The sequence below is a fragment of the Lynx canadensis genome, chromosome A3 (assembly GCF_007474595.2).
Source record: "Lynx canadensis isolate LIC74 chromosome A3, mLynCan4.pri.v2, whole genome shotgun sequence".
Taxonomy (NCBI): Eukaryota; Metazoa; Chordata; class Mammalia; order Carnivora; family Felidae; genus Lynx; species Lynx canadensis.
The window spans coordinates 61,484,641-61,504,266 of NC_044305.1; the positions used below are offsets into that span (position 1 = coordinate 61,484,641).

Sequence of the window (19,626 nt, forward strand, 5' to 3'; positions counted from 1 at the left end):
GAAATGCAATGTATATTAATTTTGTATCATGCAACTTCCATCAATTCATTAATCAGTTCTAGTAGGGTTTTGTTTTTGTTTTTATGAAGCCTTTAGGGTTTTCTGTATATAATATCATGTCATCTGCAAATAGTGAAAGTTTTACTTCTTCCTTACCAATTTGGATGTCTTTTATTTCTTTTTCTTATTTGATTCCTGTGGCTAGGACTTCCAGTAATATACTGAATAAAATAGGTAGAGTGGACATCCTTATCTTGTTCTTGACCTTACAAGAAAAGTCTCAGTTTTTTACCATTATGATGTTAGTTATGGGTTCTTCTTATATGGCCTTAATTATGTTGAGGTATATACCCTCTACACCTACTTTGTTGAGAGTTTTTATTATGAATGGATGTTGTACTTTGTCAGATGCTTTTTTTGCATCTGTGGAGATGATCATATAAATATTGAACCACTCTTGTATCCCAGCAATAAATCCCACTTGAGTATGGTGAATGATTTTTTTTTTTATGTATTGTTGAATTCGGTTTGCTAATATTTTAGCAAGCCCAGTTGAGGGTTTTTGTGTCTATATTCATCACAGATAGTGGCCTGTAATTTTCCTTTTTTGTAGTGTCTTTATCTGGGTTTGGTATCAGTGTAATGCTCGCCTTGTAGAATGAATTTGGAAGCTTTCCTACCTCTCCTATTTTTTGGAATAATTTGACAAGAATAGTTTAACCCTTCTTTAAATGTTTGGTAGAAGTCACCTACTGATGAATCTTTGTGGTCCTGCCTGGACTTTTGTTTGTTGGGAGTTTTTTTAATACTAATTCAATTTCGTTGCTGGTAGTCAGTCCGTTCAAATTTTCTATTTCTTCCAGATTCAGTTTTGGAAACTTATGTTTCTAGAAATGTATCCATTTCTTCTAGGTTGCCCAATTTGTTGGCATATAGTTTTTCAAAATATTCTGTTGTAATCCTTTACATTTCTGTGGTTTCAGTTGTTATTTCTCCTCCTTCATTTCTTTTTTTTTTTTCTTTTTTAAAAGTTTATTTATATTGAGAGAAAGTGCGAATGGGGTGGGGCAGAAAGAGAGAGGGAGAGAGAGAATCCTAAGCAGGCTTTGTTTGAGCTGTCAGCACAGAGCCCAGTGCAGGTCTGGAACTAAAAAACCTCAAGATGACGACCTGAGCTGAAGTCAAGCCAGATGCTTAACCAATTGAGACACCTAGGTGCCCCACTCCTCCCTCATTTCTGAGTTTATTTACTTGACTCCTGTCTCTCTCTCTCTCTCTCTCTCTCTCTCTCTCTCTCTCTCTCTCTCTCTTTTGGATAAGTCTCGGTAAAGGTTTATCACTGATGTTTGTCTTTTCAAAGAACCAACTCCTGGTTTCCTTGTTCTGTTCATTGTTTTTTAAGTCTCTTGTTTCATTTATTTCTGCTCTAATCTTCATTATTTCCTTCCTTCTGCTGGATTTTTTTCCCTCTTTTTCTAGCTCCTGTAGGTGTAGAGTTTTTAATTACTTGAGATTTTTCTTGCTTCTTAAGCTGGGGTTCTTTGCTGCATCCTAAAGATTTTGGACCATTGTGTTTTCATATTCATTTATCTCCATGTATTTTTTTATTTCCTCTTTGATTTCTTGATTGAATCATTTATTGTATGTTACACATGAATATATAGCATGTTATTTACCCTCCATGTATTTGTGTTCTTTGCAGATATTTTTGTTGAGATTGATGTCTATTTTCATACTGTTGTGGTCAGAAAAGATGCATGGTATGATTTTAGTCTTTTTGAGTTTATTGAGGTTTGTTTGTGAACTAACATGTCATCTATCTGGGATAATGTTCCTTGTGCACTTAAAAAGAATGTGTATTCTGCTTGGGGATGGAATGTTCTGAATGTATCTGTTAGGTCCTCTGGCCCAATATGTCATTCAAAGCCATTGCTTCCTTGTTGATTTTCTGTCTGGATGATCTGTTCACTTTTCTAAAGTCCCCTACTATTACTGTAATACTGTCAGTTTCTATATGTCTGTTAATAGTTGCTTCATATACTTAGGTACTCTCATATTTGGTGCATAAATATTTACATTTGTTGTATTCTCTTGCTAAATTGTTTTATTTATCATTATGTAGCGTCCTTCTTTTCTCTTGTTACGGTCTTTGTTTTAAAGTCCATTTTTTTGTCAGGGAGCCCGGGTGGCTCAGTTGGTTAAGCGTCCAACTTCTGCTCAGGTCATGATCTTGCAGTGTGTGGGTTTCAAGCCCCACATCAGGCTCTGTGCTGACTGTGTGGAGCCTGCTTGGGATTCTCTCTCTCCCTCTCTCTCTGCCCCTCCCCGACTTGTGCTTTCTCTCTCTCCAAATAAATAAACTTAAAAAAATTTAACGTCCCTTTTTTTTGTGATAAAAGTGTGCTACTCCAGCTTTCTTTTTGTTTCATTTTGCATAGTACATATTTTTCCATCCCTTGACTTTCAATCTGCATGTTTCTTTAGGTCTAAGATGAGTCTCCCTTAGGCTGTATATAGAAGGGTCTTGCTTTATTATCCATTCCATCACCCCGTGTCTTTTGATTGGATCATTCAGTGCATTCACATTCAGAGTAATTATCGATAGATATGGACTTGGGATTGCCATTTTGTCAACCATTTTATGGTTGTATTTGTAGTTCTCTGTTACTTTCTTCTCTTGCTATCTTCCTTTGTTGTTTGATGGCTTTCTTTAGTGATATGCTTGGATTCCTTTTTATTTTTTGCATATCTATTACTGGCTTTTGATTTGTAGTTTCCATTAGGTTCATACATACATTTTATGCAGATAGCAGTCAATATTAAGTTGATGGTCACTTAGGTTTGAACTTATTTTAGAAACACTAAATTTTTATTCCTCCACGATGTATATGATGTCATTTTCTCCAACCTTTTATTTTGTGAATCCTTTGACTAACTTTTATATATTTAACTGATTTCATTGTTTTTGTACTTTAATGTCTCTACTTTTTGTATAAGTGATAAATCTACTACTTTTATTATGTTTGCATTTAGCTGTGAAATTTTTCCTTTCATAATTTGTTTCCTCCTGATTATGTACTTTTCTTTTCACTCAAGGAATTCCCTTTCATGTTTCTTGTCATGCTGGTTTAATGGTAAACTCCTTTAACTTTTGTTTGTCTAGGAACTCTTTCTCTCTCCTTCTATTCGGAATGATAGTTTTGCTGGGTAGGGTATTTTCAATTGCAGGCTTTTCCACTTTAGCACTTTTAATATATTATGCCACTCCCTTATGACCTGCAAAATTTCTACTGAAAAATCAACTGACAGCCTTATGGGGTTCCCCCTGTGTGTGACTGTTTTCTTTTCTCTTGCTGCTTTTAAAAGTCTCTTTATCACTACTTTTTGCCATTTTAATTACCATATACCTTGGTATGGACCTCCTTTGGTTGATTTTGTTGGGGACTCTCTGTCCCTCCTGGAGCAGAATACCTGTTTCCTTCCCCAGATTCAAAAAGTTTCCAGCTGTTATTTCTTCAAATAAAATTCTTGCCCCTTTCTCTGTCTTCTCCTCAGATCCCTATAATGCAAATGTTATTATGCTTAATGACATCACTGAATTCCCCTAACCTATTCTCATTTTTTGCTCATCTTTTTTTCTTTTTGATCTTTCATCTTGTTTGCTTTCCATTACCTGTTGTCCAGCTCTCCAATCTGTTCTTCTGCCTCCTCTAAATATGCTATTGATATCCTCTAGTGTATTTTTAATTTTAATTATTGAGTTCTTCATCTCCGATTGGTTCTTTTTTATATTTTCTCTCTGTAATGAGTTCTCACAGAGATCCTCCACTCTTATCTCAAATCTAGTAAGTATCTTTATGACCATTACTTTGAATTCTTTGTTGAGCATATTGCTTATCTCCATTTCATGTAACCCTTTTGGTGTGTTTTTGTCTTGTTCTTTCATTTGGGACATATTCCTGTGTCCTCATTTTGTCTAACTCTGTGTTAATTTCTATGTATTAGGAAAAATCTACCCTATCTCCTGATCTTGAAAGTAGTGGCCTTGAGAAGAGTACCTGTGGTGCCCTGTAGTGCAATGACCCATGTTCACCAGAACCATACACTTCAGGGGTGTCCCCTATGTGGGTTGTGTGTGTCCTGCTGTTGTGGCTGAGCAGCATTTGTCTTCAGTCCAGTTAGCTGCTGTTGTCCACTTTACCTGTTTGGGGTACAGTTTGGTCCCTGTTCTGTTAAGGAGCCAGTCTGGGGCTGCCTTGCACTTGTAGTTAGGTGATATCTAGTGGTCAGACCAGATGCCTGCCCTCCTCCAGTTTGCCTAGGCTACAGTTGCACGGAACTTCAGAGCTCTCTCTCTGTGGTGCCCCCCGAGAGGTTTTTATTGGTGGACAGGGCCAGCAGTCAGATCAGATGTCTACCCCCAGTTCATCTGCCAGGGCTGTAGTCAGACTGGTGTGTGTGGTTATCTTCCCCTCTCCCCAGAGGAGGAGTTACTTTGGAGTGGTACTGGTCCCTGCTAGGACTGCTTGCAAGAAGTGACAGCAGGAGCCACTTTGGAGGGACTTCTACTGAGTGGGGCAGATTGGACGGGGCAGATCTGCAGGAGAATGCTGGTGTGTGGTGTTGCCGTCTTAGCAAATAGGCTGTTTTCACTGGCTCCCACAAGTGTCTAGCTGTGTGAGGGGGTGGGGGATGGTACCCACCAGATCTTTTGTTCTTAAGGAAGTCTCCTAAAGATTCCTCCCCCTCCAGCACATGTTCTGATTTTAGTAAATAAATCACCTTCACATACACCCCCAGGCACTTTTCAGACTGCTGCTTCTATGATGTACTTCCATGGAATTGTCATGTTGTCTCTTTAAAGGAAGGGACTCAGTTACCTAATGGCCTCTAGCTCTCCCAGACCTAGAGGTTGTAAAGTACCCAGAGTTAAGTTAAGCTCCAGTGATTGTAAAACTTGCAAAGTTAAGGCCCATTGGTTTTCTAAGCCAAATGTTATGAGATCTCATCTTCTTAGGGTAGGTCCTCCTGTCTGGGGTGCATGGTGTATAGTTTGCTTCTGTCATTACTCCCTGCTTGTTGTGTCCCTCCCTCCTGCTTGTGGTTAGACTCGCTAGGAGATTGATTCCCAACCATGTTTCTGCCCTTCCCACTCTTTTCAGTTGGCCTCTTCTCTACAGTGAACTGTGGCGAGTCTGTTTTCCCAGCCCACATCATTTTCTGGGTTAGTTGCACTGATGTGGCTATTATCTAGGTGTGTCTGTGGGAAAGAGGTGAGCTTAGTTAGGATCCTCCTACTCTTCCCAGAAGTCTATTGAAGACTATTGAAGAACGCGCTTGAAGTGTTTATAAGATAGATATCATACAAAGTTTCTTCTCCAACCACAAGATGAACAGAAGGAAAACTGAAAAATTCAGAAATTTGTGGAAATTACACAAGGGAAGTTAGAAAATATAGATAGATAAATGAAAATGAAAATGCAGCACACCAGAAACTCATGACACACTAAAAGCTGTGGTAAGAAGGAAATTTATAGCTGTAAACGCTTATGTTAAAAAACAAAAGGGGCACTTGGGTGGCTCAGTCATTTAAGCGTTCAACTCTTACTCTCAGCTCAGGTCTTGGTCTCAGGGTTTTGAGTTCTAGCCTTGCATTGGGCTCTGCACTGGACATGAAGCCTACCTAAAAAAATAAAAATAAAAACCCCAAACAATCTCAAATCAGTAACCTAACTTTATAATTTAAGGAATTAGAAAAATAAGAACAAACTAAACCCAAAGCTAGCAAAAGGAAGGAAGTAATAAAGGTGAGAACAGAGATAAATGAACTAGAGAATAGGAAAAATAAGGAAAATAAATGAAACCAAAATTTGGTTCTGTGAAAATATCAACAAAATTGACAAAGTCTTACCTATGTGGATTAAGAATGAAAGAAGACCAAACTATTAAACTCAGAGATGAAATTGGGGATGTTACTATTGATTGTACAGAAATAAAAAGGATTATAGGAGAGTACCATGAGCAATTGTACACCACCAAATTGGGTAGCCTCAATTAAATGGACAAATTCTAAGAAACATACCAAGATTAAATCATAAAGAAATTTAAAAAAATCTGAATAGACCTATAAAAAGTAAGAAGATTCAATCAGTAATCAAAAATCTCCCAAAGAAGAAAACCCTATACCTAATGGCTTCATTGGTGAATTCCACGAAACATTTGAAAAACTGCCAATCCTTCTCAAACTTTTCCAAAAAATTTAGGAGGAAGGGAACATTTCCTAACTCATTTTATGACACCAGCATTACTCTGATACCAAAGCCAGTGCACTATAAGAAAGGAAAAGTACAGATCAATATCCTATATGAATATTGACACAAAGTCCTCAACAAAAGATTAGCAAACTGAATGTAGCAGCATATTAAAAGGATTATATACCATGTCAAAGCATGGAAGCAACTCAAGGGTCCATTGAAAGATATATGGATAAACAAAATGAAGTTTGCAATAGACCACTTTTTACATACAGTAGAACACTACTTTAAACAGGTAGGAAAGGTCAACATATGGTACAACATGGATGAACCTTCAGGACATACACTAAGTGAAATAAGTCAGTTACAAAAAGATAAATCCTGTATGGTTCTACTTATATGAAGTACTTAGACTAGTCAAAATGTAAACACAGAAAGTAGCATGATGCTTGCCAGGGCTGGAAGGAGGAGGGAATGGAAAGTTGTTTTATTGGGTATAGAGTTTCAGCTTTCCAAGATGAAAGGAGTTTTAGAGATACATGGTAGTAACGTCACACACTATGAATAATACCACTGAACTGTTACACCGTTAAAAATAGTTAAGATGGCTAAGTTTTACATTATGTGTATTTTACTATAATAATAAAAGGGAAAAACAAAAAACTGGTGGCAGGCTAGATTTGGCTTGTGGACTGTAAGATTATCAGCCTCTGTTCTAAATTTTCTTGGGAATGGCCTTACTCTTTTCTTAAGATAAAGGGAGAAGGAACTGTGATTTGGATGTATACAGAATTATAAAAGTACTCATCTTTTTTTGTAAAGTAGTTCTTTTATAAAAGAAATATATTCTTGTAGAAAATATGGAAGATTTGGAAAAATAATAAATAACTACAGGTAATATTTACTGGATATTGTGGAGTGCCAGGCACTCTTTTAAATTCTTAAATACATGAGTTAGTCATTAATTTTATGATCATTTACCAGGAGGCATGTTAAAGTATAGAGAGTTTAAGTAACTTAACCCAGTAAGTGCCTTGTAAGTGGTAAAGCTAGAATTCAAAACGAAGCTTTTGGACTCTAAAGCCTACATTCTGAACCACCATGCTCTAGAGTGGGGCTTGGGGTGTTATGCTTGTATCCCAGTACCAAATGTAATACAAGTTAATACTTTGATTTGTTTCCTTTCTATGATTTTCACTGCAAACATAGCTATGGTTTCTCATTTTACAATATAAACAACTAACTTTATGCCCAGAGCAGCTGTTTCTCATCATGTCAAGTCAGTTACCTGTTGCTGGAGCTGGGGACATGAATGGGACACAGGAAGGCCTTCATCGGAGGCTAACATCTGTGCAGCTCTTCACAGTTGACAGAAAGTCTCCTGACAGATTTCCCATGGTTGCTTGGCTAGGGCAAGCAGAGCTGCTTCTTTGTATTTTTTTACTTCAAATTCTAAGTCTTCTCAGAACTGTCTGCTCTCCATCTCATGCCCATTTTTGAATCTGTACTCTCTTCACATTACCATTTCCTACCTTCTGTTTTAAAAATAAATGGTACAAAAAAAGTTAAATAACTGGCTCAAAAATAGCCTTAAAAACTAGGATCAAAGAACACTAAAAAATATTTATATAGTATTAAATATACAGACAGCCCTCATACCCTGTATACAGAAATTAGCTCAAAACTGATTGTAGATTTAAATATAAAACATAAAACTATAAAACTTTAAGGAAAAAAAACTGGAGAAAAGTTTCAGGATATAGGGCTATGCAGAGTTCTTGACACCAAAGACACCAAAGTACAATCCGTAAAGGAAAAGCTGATAAATTAAAAGCTTGCTCTGCAAAAGGCCACGTGAAGAAATTAAAAGCCAGACTATAGGCTAAGAAAATACTTGCAAACCATGTATCTGATAAAGGACCTCATTTTTAGAATATATAAGGAACTCTCAAAATTCAATAAAAAAAAATCCAGATGGACTCAGCAAAGGACATGACTACACATTTTACTGAAAAGAACATACAGATGGCAAAGAAGACATTGAAAGCTGTTTGACCACATTGCCCACCCAGAAAATATAAATTAAACACAGAGAGGGAGGGGTGCCTGGGTGGCTCAGTCGGTTAAGAGTCCAACTTTGGCTCAGGTCATGATTTCACAGTTTGTGAGCTCGAGCCCCACATCGGGCTCTGTGCTGATAGCTCAGAGCCTGGAGCCTGCTTTGGATCTTGTGTTTCCCGCTCTCTCTGCCCCTCCCCTGCTTGTGTTCATTCTCTCTCTCTCTCTCTCTCTCTCTCTCTCTCTCAAAAATAAAAATAAACATTAAAAAAAAGAGGGAGGCAAACTATAAGAGACTCTTAGATACAGAGAACAAACTGAGGGTTGCTGGAAAGGAGGTGGTAGAGAGATGGGTTAAATAGGGTGATGGGCATTAAGGAGGGCGCTTGTTGGGATGAGCACTGGGTGTTGTATGTAAATGATGAATCCCTAAATTCTTCTCCTAAAATCAATACTATCCTATATGTTAACTAACTTGAAACTGAACACACACACACACACGCACGCACGCACGCACGCATGCACACAAAACCAGTAACACTGGAAGCTAAAACAGTATGGAGAAATGACGTAAAAATTCTGATAGAAATGATTTTGAATCTCAAATTATATACCCAACTGCTGTCATTCAAGCGTGAGAGTGGAATAAATATTTTCTGACACAAAAAGCATAAAAAAACCCCACAAACTCAACAAATCTTTTCATTGTAAGATTATTAATATTGTAACCCTTCTCTGTGCTTTTTTCCCTTTTCCCCTTTTTGGGGTATAAGGACATTTACCCTATTTTTGCCCATTGTTTGTCAACATTTCTGCATCATTTTGTATTAGGTATTTATAGTTTACAGTTGGGCTTTGGTATTCTAACACAATCCTTTTGTCTTTTTTAACTAGATGAGTTTATCTCCTTTAATCATACTGTATATGTGTTTACTGCATCCAATTTTTATGTTTCCTTTTTTGTTTTTTTCTCTCTCTTGATTTAGGGGCTTAACTTTCAGATATACATTTAAATTATGTTTAACCTATTATTTCTCAAATTATTTCAAAAGCAAAATAGTGTCTATTGTGATTTTTTACTTTCTCTCAATACTTAGGGTGTTTTGTTGGCATGTACTGAGATTTTTATTCTTTATTATAATTAAATGATTTTTCTATTTTGTGGCTTATACTTCAAAAACAACATTTACTTTCTGCTTTTCTAATCTTATTTCCACAGTTCCTTTACCGTGACCATCTGCCTATCTTTCACAAGACAGCTTCCTCATTTGCAATTCTTCATGAGTAATCTTGTTGGCCAGATTGTCTTCATGAAGATTTTTCCCCCTTAAGAAAGTGTACATGGGTGATAAACTTTCTGAGTTCCCTTTCGGTCAACTTCACATGAGAACCACAGAGTTTTGCATGTTCTAGAATTCTTAGGTTACGTTCTTTATTAAGGTATGAATGACAGACAATAACCTGTACATATTTAAAATGTACAGTTTGAAGAGTTTGAATATTTATACGCTTGTGAAACCATCCCTGCAATCAAGATAACGAACCTATCCATCACACCCAAAAGTTTACTTGTATCCCTTGGTAATCTGTCCATCCTTACCTCTGTCTCTAGGCAATCACTGATCTGCTGTCACTATCAATTTATATTGTAAACTATTTTATATAAATGCAGTCACACAGAATGTACTTTGGGGGGGGGGCTGCTCAGACTCCACATAATTGTTTTGAGATTCATCCATGTTGTGTGTATCATCATTCTTTTTTTTCCTCAAATGTTACTTTCTGCTCTTTTAAAAATAATATATTTATTGTAAAACAATAAATGTTTAAGAAAAAAGGTTCCCAGTCTTTATTCTTTTTATTGCTGAGTAGTATTCCGTTGTATAGATATACCACACTTCATTTATCCATTCACCTGTTGATGGAAATTTGGATTATACCAGTATTGACCTGCTATCAACATGCTATAAACATAAAGCTGCTGTAACCATTCATGTATAAGTGTTTTTCTTGTGTTTCCCTTGGGCAAATATCTAGGAGTTGAGTGGCATCATCATATGTTTAACTTTGTAAAAAATTGCCAAGCTTCGGGGCATCTGGGTGGCGCAGTCGGTTAAGTGTCTGGCTTTGGCTCAGATCTGATCTCACTGTTCATGAGTACGAGCCCCGCATTCAGGCTCTGTGCTGACAGCTCAGAGCCTGGAGTCTGCTTTGGATTCTGTCTCCCTCTCTCTCTGCTCCTCCCCCTGCTCACACTTTGTGTGTGTGTATGTCTCTCCCTCTCTCTCAAAAATAAATAAACGTTAAAAAAACTTTTTTTTTTAATCGCCAAGCTTCTTCTAGAGTGGTGATTTATTTTACATTCTCACTGGCAGTGTAAGGAAATTCTAGTTGTTTCACATTCTCACCAACTCTTGTTATATTTTCAGTTTTGGACATTGTAATAGGTGTATAGTATATCATTACAATTTAAATTTGCTTTTCCTTAATAACATACTGAGCATCTTTTCATGCACTTAACTGACATTTGTATAATTGCTTATTTTTAAAAATTGTGTGGCTTTTATTCAGATTCACAAGTTCTTTATATGTTTATTATATAAGTCTTTCATCAAGTATGTGATTTGCAAATATTTTCTCTCAGCATATGATTTGCCTTTTCATTTTCATAACAATGTCATTTGGTGAGCATCTTAAAATTTTTGATGAAGTTCAGTATATCAGTTTTTTCCTTTTACAGTTAGTGTCTTTTTGTCCTGTTGATGAAATCTTTGTTTCCAAGATTGCAAAGATAATCTCCTGTGTTTTCTTGTTGAAGCTGTATGATTTTAATTTTTATGATTAGATCTATGATCTGTATAAAAGTAATTGAATACATGGTATAACATAAGGATAAAGGCTTATTTTCCCTTACATAAGTTTGTCCAGTTGTTCCAGCACCATTTGCTAAAAAGATACATGTTTCTCCATTGAACTGCATTGATGCCTTTGTTGAAAATCAAATGTCTATAAATCTATGAGTTCATTTTTGGCCTTTCTCCAGTTCCATTGATCTATTTGTGTATCTTTATGTGAGTACCACAGTGTCTTCATTACTATAACTTTTTTTTAAATTGTAGCAAAATATGCATAACATAAAAATTATAATTTTAACTATTTTAATTTTGTAGTTCAGTGATACTGAGTACATTCATATTTGATTTTGTATCACTACCATCCTGCTCCAGAACTTTTTAATCATCCCAAACTTTAACTACTCTGTATTCAATAAACAGTAACTCCTCATTCCCTCTTTCCCTTCACCCTAACTCTTGACAACCACCATTCTACTTTCTATCTCTATTTGACTTCTCTAAGTACCTCATATAAATAGGATCATGTAGTATTTGTCCTTTTGTGACTGATTTATTTAACTTAGCGTAAGTGTTGACTTTGTCTTCGAGGTTCATCCATGTCATAGCATATGTCAGAATTTCCTTCGTTTTTCTTAAGACTGAATAATGTTCTATTATACATATAAACCACATTTTGTCCGTTTATCCATTGGTAGATACTTGGATTTCTTCCAACTTTATTGTGGACAATGCTGCTATATACATGGATGTCCACATATTTGTTTGATTCCCTGCTTTCTGCTTTCAGTTCTTTGGGGTATATGCCCAGAAGTGGCATTGCTGGATCATGTGGTAATTCTGTGTTTAATTTTTTGAGGAACCACCATACCATTTTGCATCGCAATACCACATTTTACATTCCCATTAGTAGTGCATAGGGTACTGATATCTCTACAGCCTTACCAGCATCTGTTATTTTCTGGTTTTTTGATAGTAGCTATCCTGACGAGAGTGAAGTGGTATCTTATTGTAGTTTTGATTTGCATTTCCTTAATGATTAGTGATGTTGAGCATCTTTTCATGGGCCTGTTAGCCATTTGTATATGTTCTTTGGGGAAAGGTCTATCAAGTTGTCCACCATTTTTTAATCATGTTTGTTTGTTTGCTGTTTATCAGTAGCAAAGTTGAATTGTAATGGTTCTTTATGTATTTGTATATTAACCCTTTACCAGATATGTGGTTTGCTCCCATCATTAAAATCTTCATAACGCAAAGTTAAACATACATAAAGTTTACTTATTTGAGAGAGAGTGTGTGCACAAGTGGGGGAGGGGCAGAGAGAGAGGGAGAGAGAGAAAATGCCAAGGACGCTCCGTGCTGTCAATGCAGAGCCCAACACGGAGCTCAATCTCATGAACCATGAAATCAGGAGTTGGATGCTCAACTAATTGAGCCAGCCAGGCATCCTGAAAAGTTAGACATATTTTTAAGCACAGGAGATAGAAGAGATGAGAATGAATTACCTACTGCTGCAACGGTTATTAACATTTTGCCATATTTCCTTTATTATACACACATACTTCCATGCACATGCAAGTCATAATCCTGAAACAGTTTAAAGAAGTTTAAAGAAAATTACAGAATTTAAAGAAAATTACAGACATCCTGACACTTCACCTGCACCTGAGCTTTCACTTTCAAACAATAAAGACGTTTTCCCACATCTACCATATTTCCCCTGTATACATTTTTCAAAATACCATTTCAAAAGAATACGTATTAATGGGAAAAATAACGCCACAATTCTGCTTTTTCTAGTTATAACATAGAAGCTAACTCCTTTTGGAATAAGTTCACTGACAGTATTCCTTAGGATTTTGGCATTTTCTCACATATCATTATTAAGAACCTATCTTCATCAATTGCCTACCAACTTCTTGCTTTCTCTCTTGTCTTCCCCTTTATCCTCTCTACACTGCAGCCAGAATAGTATCTTTAAAACTTAAATCAGACCATGTCTGTCTCTGTCTCTCTTACTCCGACAGACCCCTTGTACTGCATTTAGGATAGAACATGTTCCAAATTTACCATGACTTCTTACCAGGACACAGCATGGTCTGACCCCTGCCCAGCCCAGCTCCATCCAATTTGACCTACTATCTGTTTCTTCAACATCCAGGCTCTTTCCTCAAGTAGGACTTCTGTGCATGTTGTTTTCTCCACTACCACACAGCCCTGCTTCCACACACAGCTCTTTTTTACATTTTATCACATTTAACATAAATATGATCTCTTCACACAGGCCTTTCCTCATGACATACTGAAGCATGTCACCTATTTGTGCTCTTTCACAACAACCTTTCCAATATTTTCGTAGTTCTTTCATATTTATTTAGTTTTAAAAGACTGTCTCCTCCTACCTCTGTCCCCACAACCTTCAGTTCCCTGATGACAGGAACCATGATACCCCAGCACCCATGACATAGCTGGTAAGCAGAGAGCAGTGAGAGGCACAAGTAACCTCACAAAGTGATTATAGACAGGGCTTTTTTCACAGGATATATTGGTTTTAAAAATCAATCACATTACATTGTATTATTTCCATGTGTGTTTAAAATCTAATCCCAAATTATTCTCTCGTTTGAATTACATAATGTGGCAAATCATTTCATATGATTTAGGGATCAGGTTTAACCTGGAAATCTGAGTGAGTATAAGATCAAAGTTGAAACTACGGTATATTTTGGATGTTCTTTATGTCTGTAATATAAAGATTTGTTTTCAGTATTGTCATGGTTTTCTTCCTTTTACAGACTGAGACAACACTTGGACTCAGTTCGTATCAACAGAAAAGGTAAGGAAGGAATATATATATATATAAATATATATATATTATAATGTATAAAATTTTATGTATTTGTTAAGATAATAACATAACTTCAGTTCTTTTTGGGGGATTCCAGCAATGCTGTCCTTCTCTTGCACCAACTTTTTTGGTGAAGAAGGAAAAGCAACTTATAAATCACATTATATCATGTTATTTCAAGTACTGTGTATGGCAAACCAGGTTTAAATCTGGATTTGCAGGTGATATACTGCGTAGCCTTTCTCTTCCTTGAGGGTAACGGTGTTACCCTCAGTGAGGGGTGAAACGCCCCCTTGCTTCTTAGAGGATCAGCTTTGTAAGTCCCTGGTGACTTCTTGTGGCTATTGCTGCCTTTCATGGACCGACCCTTGCTACCCTCAGTTGTTACAGGGTGTCCGCCTGCAGGCCCCGGAGGAGGAACTCAGAGCAGTGAAACTCAGTCTTGTGACTGAAAGAGAACACTTTTGAACCCAGTTCCTCTATGATAACAAACAAGGGAGTTATTTTACCCTAAGGTTTTATGAAAATATGTACATGCTTGTGAATTTGAAGATGTCTTCCTCACATCTGAATTCTTTGGTCTTTTGGTAGCTTTTCACATCTATTAGACAATGTAAAAGAAAGTTACTATCCTCATAACCTTTCCAGGCCAGAGGTTCTGCACCTGGTTTTTAAAGGACAACGTGAGCTATCTGTGAATTAGATAACCTTGAATGTCCTTAGGGCTAGTGAAGTGCAGATTGCATCAGCAAAGAACTTTATTTTGAGAGAGATATAGCACATATTAAAACTATATAAGTTTAACTTCATAAATACCAAAATGAAACTCCTTCAGTATTCACTGGTTTTGTTCTTTTCACTCTTTCATATCTGCAATAACGTGGCCCTATTTTCCCATTTTTGTCCATCTCCCTAATTTTATATATGCCCTGTTGGGACGGGCTCTACCCATGAACCCTGACCAAAGGATACACCCACTGCCTACAGTAAGATGTAGACTTCTCTGCTCTTATGATTATATAGCATAATGCCACTCTTCCATCCCTCTACCCCTTCCCAAATATCTTTGGCACAAGGATGGATTGTTTCTGGACTACTTCACATCTAGCCTGATGCTAGACTTGGCTGGGCTATCTAAGAACCTAGACTCTGACTCATTTAGAGCTAAACTGGTGGGAAGAAAAGCATGCCTGTTATCTTAGGCTTCTTCCATGATACTTTATTGCAGCAGTTAGGAAATTAGCTATGAAACTATATTGGCTACATTTATGAAGATGATGTTATTCATCCATGATCAAGATTTGGCTTTAAGGTATTTTCCTAATATAATGAAGAATTTACATCAATACATAATTATATTCTGATCTCATGTTCCACTTACCTATGATCTACATCTGCCTAACAAACTACCCAAACTTACTAGCGTAAAGCAATCATATTATTATGCTGTCAGACTCTGTAAAGAGTTGAGACAGAAAGAACACAGCAAAGATAGCTTGTCTCTGCTCCATGATGACTGGGGCCTCTGCTGGGGAGACTCCAGAGATAGAGGCCTGTTCACTTGCATAATGATGCTAGCTTGTTACCTGGGACCTCAGCTGGGCTGTCACCTAGAATGCCTACATGTGGGCCCTTCTGCCTGGTCTTTTCACAAAGGCTTGTTTGGGCTCCCTCACAGGATTATAACTGGATTTCAAAAGAGAACATCTCACAGAGAACCCACTTTTGTTTTTTCAACCTGCCTTCTGAAGTCATAGTGTTACCTCTGTCAGACGCTGTTGTTCAGTCATTTAGGTGGTTCTTGATTCGAGACATGGCGGAAGTGGAGAGACATGGGGGTGAGGGATAAGGTGAGGGGAATGACCCCCCACTTATCTATAGCAGGAATATCAGATGATTTGCAGACATGTTTTAAAACTGTCACACTTTTGTTTTGTTTTGTTTTGTTTTGACCAAGATCATGAACTGGATAAACACTTGATTCAAACTGGTATGCATACCCTATGGGTTTGAAACTGGATTAGGTACTAAACATATGTTTTAGTTCAGACTGCTGTAACAAAATACCACATAGACTGAGTGGCTTAAACAACTTTTATTTCTCACAGTTTTGGAGGCCTGGAAGTCCAAGATCAAGATGCCAGCAGATTTGGTTCCCTAGTGAGGGCTCTATTCTTGGCTTACAAGATGGCTACTGTCTCCCTTTATCCTCAGATGGCAAAGAGAGAGAATGGAAGCAGGCTCTCTGGTGTCATTTGTTTTGAAGGCACTGATGCCATCATGAGGGCCTCACTTTTGTGGCCTTCTCTAAACGAAATACCTCTCAAGATTTTCATATTGGAGGTTAGGGCTTCAGCATATGAATTGGGGTGGGGGATACCAATTCAGTCCATAACAACATACAGGTCTAAATTTATATTTTGAGCCTCATATCAACTAACTAAAAACTAAACTAAAGAACAGGGTTTATGAATCACGCTTAATAAGTCATTTTAAAACATTTGTGACATAGAAAAGCAAGTACAGTCTCCATACATACCAGGCATGTGATGATTAGAACATAGCTTCCACATTGAAGGGATTTAGCCTTTTTTTAAAATATGTGACTTAATGCTGCACAAATTAAACACTGCCAGAGCTCTAAGTAAGAATAACTTTAATGAACATGCATATGTAAAATAAAATGTGAATGAAAATACAAAATTGTGCAGTTGTAGAACAACAGACTTTGTAAATAAAATGTGTAGTTGTAGAACAACAGAAATTGTAATTTGTTTTCAGTTTAAAAACAAACTATTCTATAAAAGTGCCAGCATTTGGGTTTGAAAACTTGAGTAAAATGAAAGTTATCATATGATTAAGTATTCTAAGTACAGAAGACCCTATTAGATGGTCTTCTTGAGCCCCTCATTTAACAGACGAGGAAGCTGAGACCCTTAGAATCAAAGGATATGCTGATGGGTAAAGTGGCAGAGTTTCATTAAAATTCATCATCTTGCCAGCCCCATGTTGCATTCACTCTCTTTGCATAGCAAGTATGGAATCCTTCAGTATTCCCTGGATTTTCTTTTTTAGCCAGTATTCATTCCTGGGAGTTTCTGAAAGTATCTGCTCAGTGCGGGGACTATGCACACAGCCCCTGCCTGCAGGCATCTTTGAAGGGCACTGAAGACACCCGTTCTGATGAGGTCATAAAGCATAGGTGTTGAAGTGACAAAACACAGCCTACTTTGTGGAAGAAAGCAGCACGCTTGAGAAGGATGTTTATAATGGGTTTAATTGCAGGGATCAAGGTGCATAAGGTACACGCATGTGCCTCACTTGCATCATCAGGCCCAGGTCATAGCTGAGGTCATAGCTTCTGACTCCAGAGTCTTGTCTCCATCTCTGGAGTGTGCCATGTCCACCATTCTCTCCTCAGGGACATGGTCAGTGTCCACTGAGCTTTAGAGATTGCTGGCAGGGACCCTTTGTCTTTTGACCTTCTGTAGTCATTTCTGCATCAATTTCTCACTTTTTCTCTTCCCAGTTTTACAATCCACATGCTACCTGCTCTCTGGCTTTTTCAGTAAGCCAGTAGATTCAGCCCCATCCTTTCCCACATTGCTTGTACATGATCTCTTGAGTCAAAATTCTCATTCTGTAAGTGGAATTTAACCTGCCCCAGGGAAATTTGTATCATGAAAAGATCAGCTAATCAAATGATTCTGTAGCTAGTGCATTGTATGGCAGTACACGGTAGATGCTAGCCTCTGGCTACCATTTCTTCCTCTCCTGCCTCTTCTTCTCCCTCCTCTCCCTCACCACACACCATTATCATCTGCATTAGTTTTGGGGGGCAGGCTTGGCTCCAAGGGCTTTCAGGACACTGCAGGGGAATGAACTACTGCTTTCACGACCTCAGGATTGTGGGAAGTAAAACCACGGAAAACAGAATTTTCCAGAATACTCTTTTTTTCTATTCCTCTCCTATGTTCCAACTCATGCTTTCTAATTTGTTTTAATACAGTTAGCAATTACATAATAATACTTTGTTTAAAAGTGAAAGCATGTGCTGCCTTTATGATACAGTGGTGGAGAATGTGCATATAGTGTTCCATCAGTGTTTATTTGAGTTGAACACCACAATATTATAACGAGTACCAGTAATGATTTAATATTTTGTGACATGAGGCCATCCTTTATGGATGACTTTTCCTAGGATTGTGGAGTCCTGTGGTGGAAGATTAGGCATCAGAAGTCCTGAGTTCTCTGTTTACCGGCTGTGTGACCTTGAAAACAACTGTCTAACTGCTCTGAGCGTGACTTTCATTTGTAAACTGGGGAAGATTCTTTCTTTGCCTGATATATATATGATATAAGGTTATGCATTATTTGTTGTGAGGATCAAATGAAAATATTTGCTTGGGTAACAGTAGTTTATAAACTTTAAAATGTTATATGAATACAAGTTGTGGGTATTTGATAATTTGCTCAGTCATTCAGCAAACATTTGCTGGGATCCTTGCGTATGCTAGGCTTTGTTATAAGAACTGGTGACTTGGTAATTGTATCTGTTATCTATGGCCATGTAATATAATAAACTACCCCCAAACCTGGCAGCTTCAAACAGCAGACATGATTTATCTTTTTGCTTCTGGGAGTGAAGAATTTTGGAGCATCTTAACAAAGTAGTTGTGGCTCAGGATCCTTCCTGACATGGCAATCAAAGTATCAACCAAAGCTGTAGTTCATCTGAAGGCCTGGGAGTGCTACATCCTCTTCAGGATGGTTCATTCATAGAACTCTTGCAAAAGGCCTTAGTTTTTGCTGGCTGTTGGCAGGAGGCCTTAGTTCTTCACCGTGTCGAACCCTCCATAGGCTTGCTTAAGTGTTGCTGCATCATGACAGCTGGTGACCCCAGAACAGGTGATGCAAGAGAAACAAGGAGGAAGCCACAGTGTCTTTTGTAATTGAGTCTTGGAGTCACACTATCACTTCTGCCATATTCCATTCATAAGAGGTCACCTCCAAGGCCAGGGGAGTTACCAGAGAATCTTTGCACGTATTTTAAATCTGCTACAGTGCTGGATGGGCAAGATAGTCCAAGACTCCTGCGCTGGTATAGAGCATGTGTTCCAATGGGGAAACAGACAGTAAGTCACTAATAAATAAACTCACCTAGAGTTTATTTGGAATAGGCAGGACTCCATTGCTTCTTAATTTTGGATGTTGAGGAAGGTTTCTCTGAAATGATGTTTAAGCTTACCTGGTGAAAGTCTTAGGGAAGAACATTTCAGACACAGGAACAGTTAGTACAGAAGTCTTGCATTGGGGCAACACTAGTGTTAATATTGTTATCAGAGCTGAAAAATGTTAGTATATACAACTTAGAAGGATATGTGTGTGTGTGCGCGCGCGCGCGTGCGTGCGCACTTAATGTTCATAAGAAGAACCAGAGTCTTCTAATCTTTATGTTTTCTGGTATCTCTGGGAATTAAGCCAAAATATTGGGCTGGGAAATATTTTCCAAATTAAGGGTTGTTGGGATTCTTTAATGACTGTATAATTTGCTTATTACTGGGTACAACTGTTTTGGTTGCCTACAGTTAACCATAAGCTCTAGAAAATTGTA

General features: G+C 37.5%; 1 protein-coding gene across 2 annotated transcripts in view; it reads left to right on the forward strand.

Annotated features, from left to right (window-relative positions):
- Window positions 1-19,626, forward strand: part of TMEM131 (transmembrane protein 131) — a 245,234-nt gene that overhangs the window by 80,047 nt on the left and 145,561 nt on the right. For both annotated transcript variants that reach the window (XM_030310450.1, XM_030310451.1), the window contains exon 3: window positions 13,960-14,000. In XM_030310450.1, the coding sequence (XP_030166310.1) occupies window positions 13,960-14,000 (41 nt within the window). The remainder of the gene's footprint in view (window positions 1-13,959; window positions 14,001-19,626) is intronic.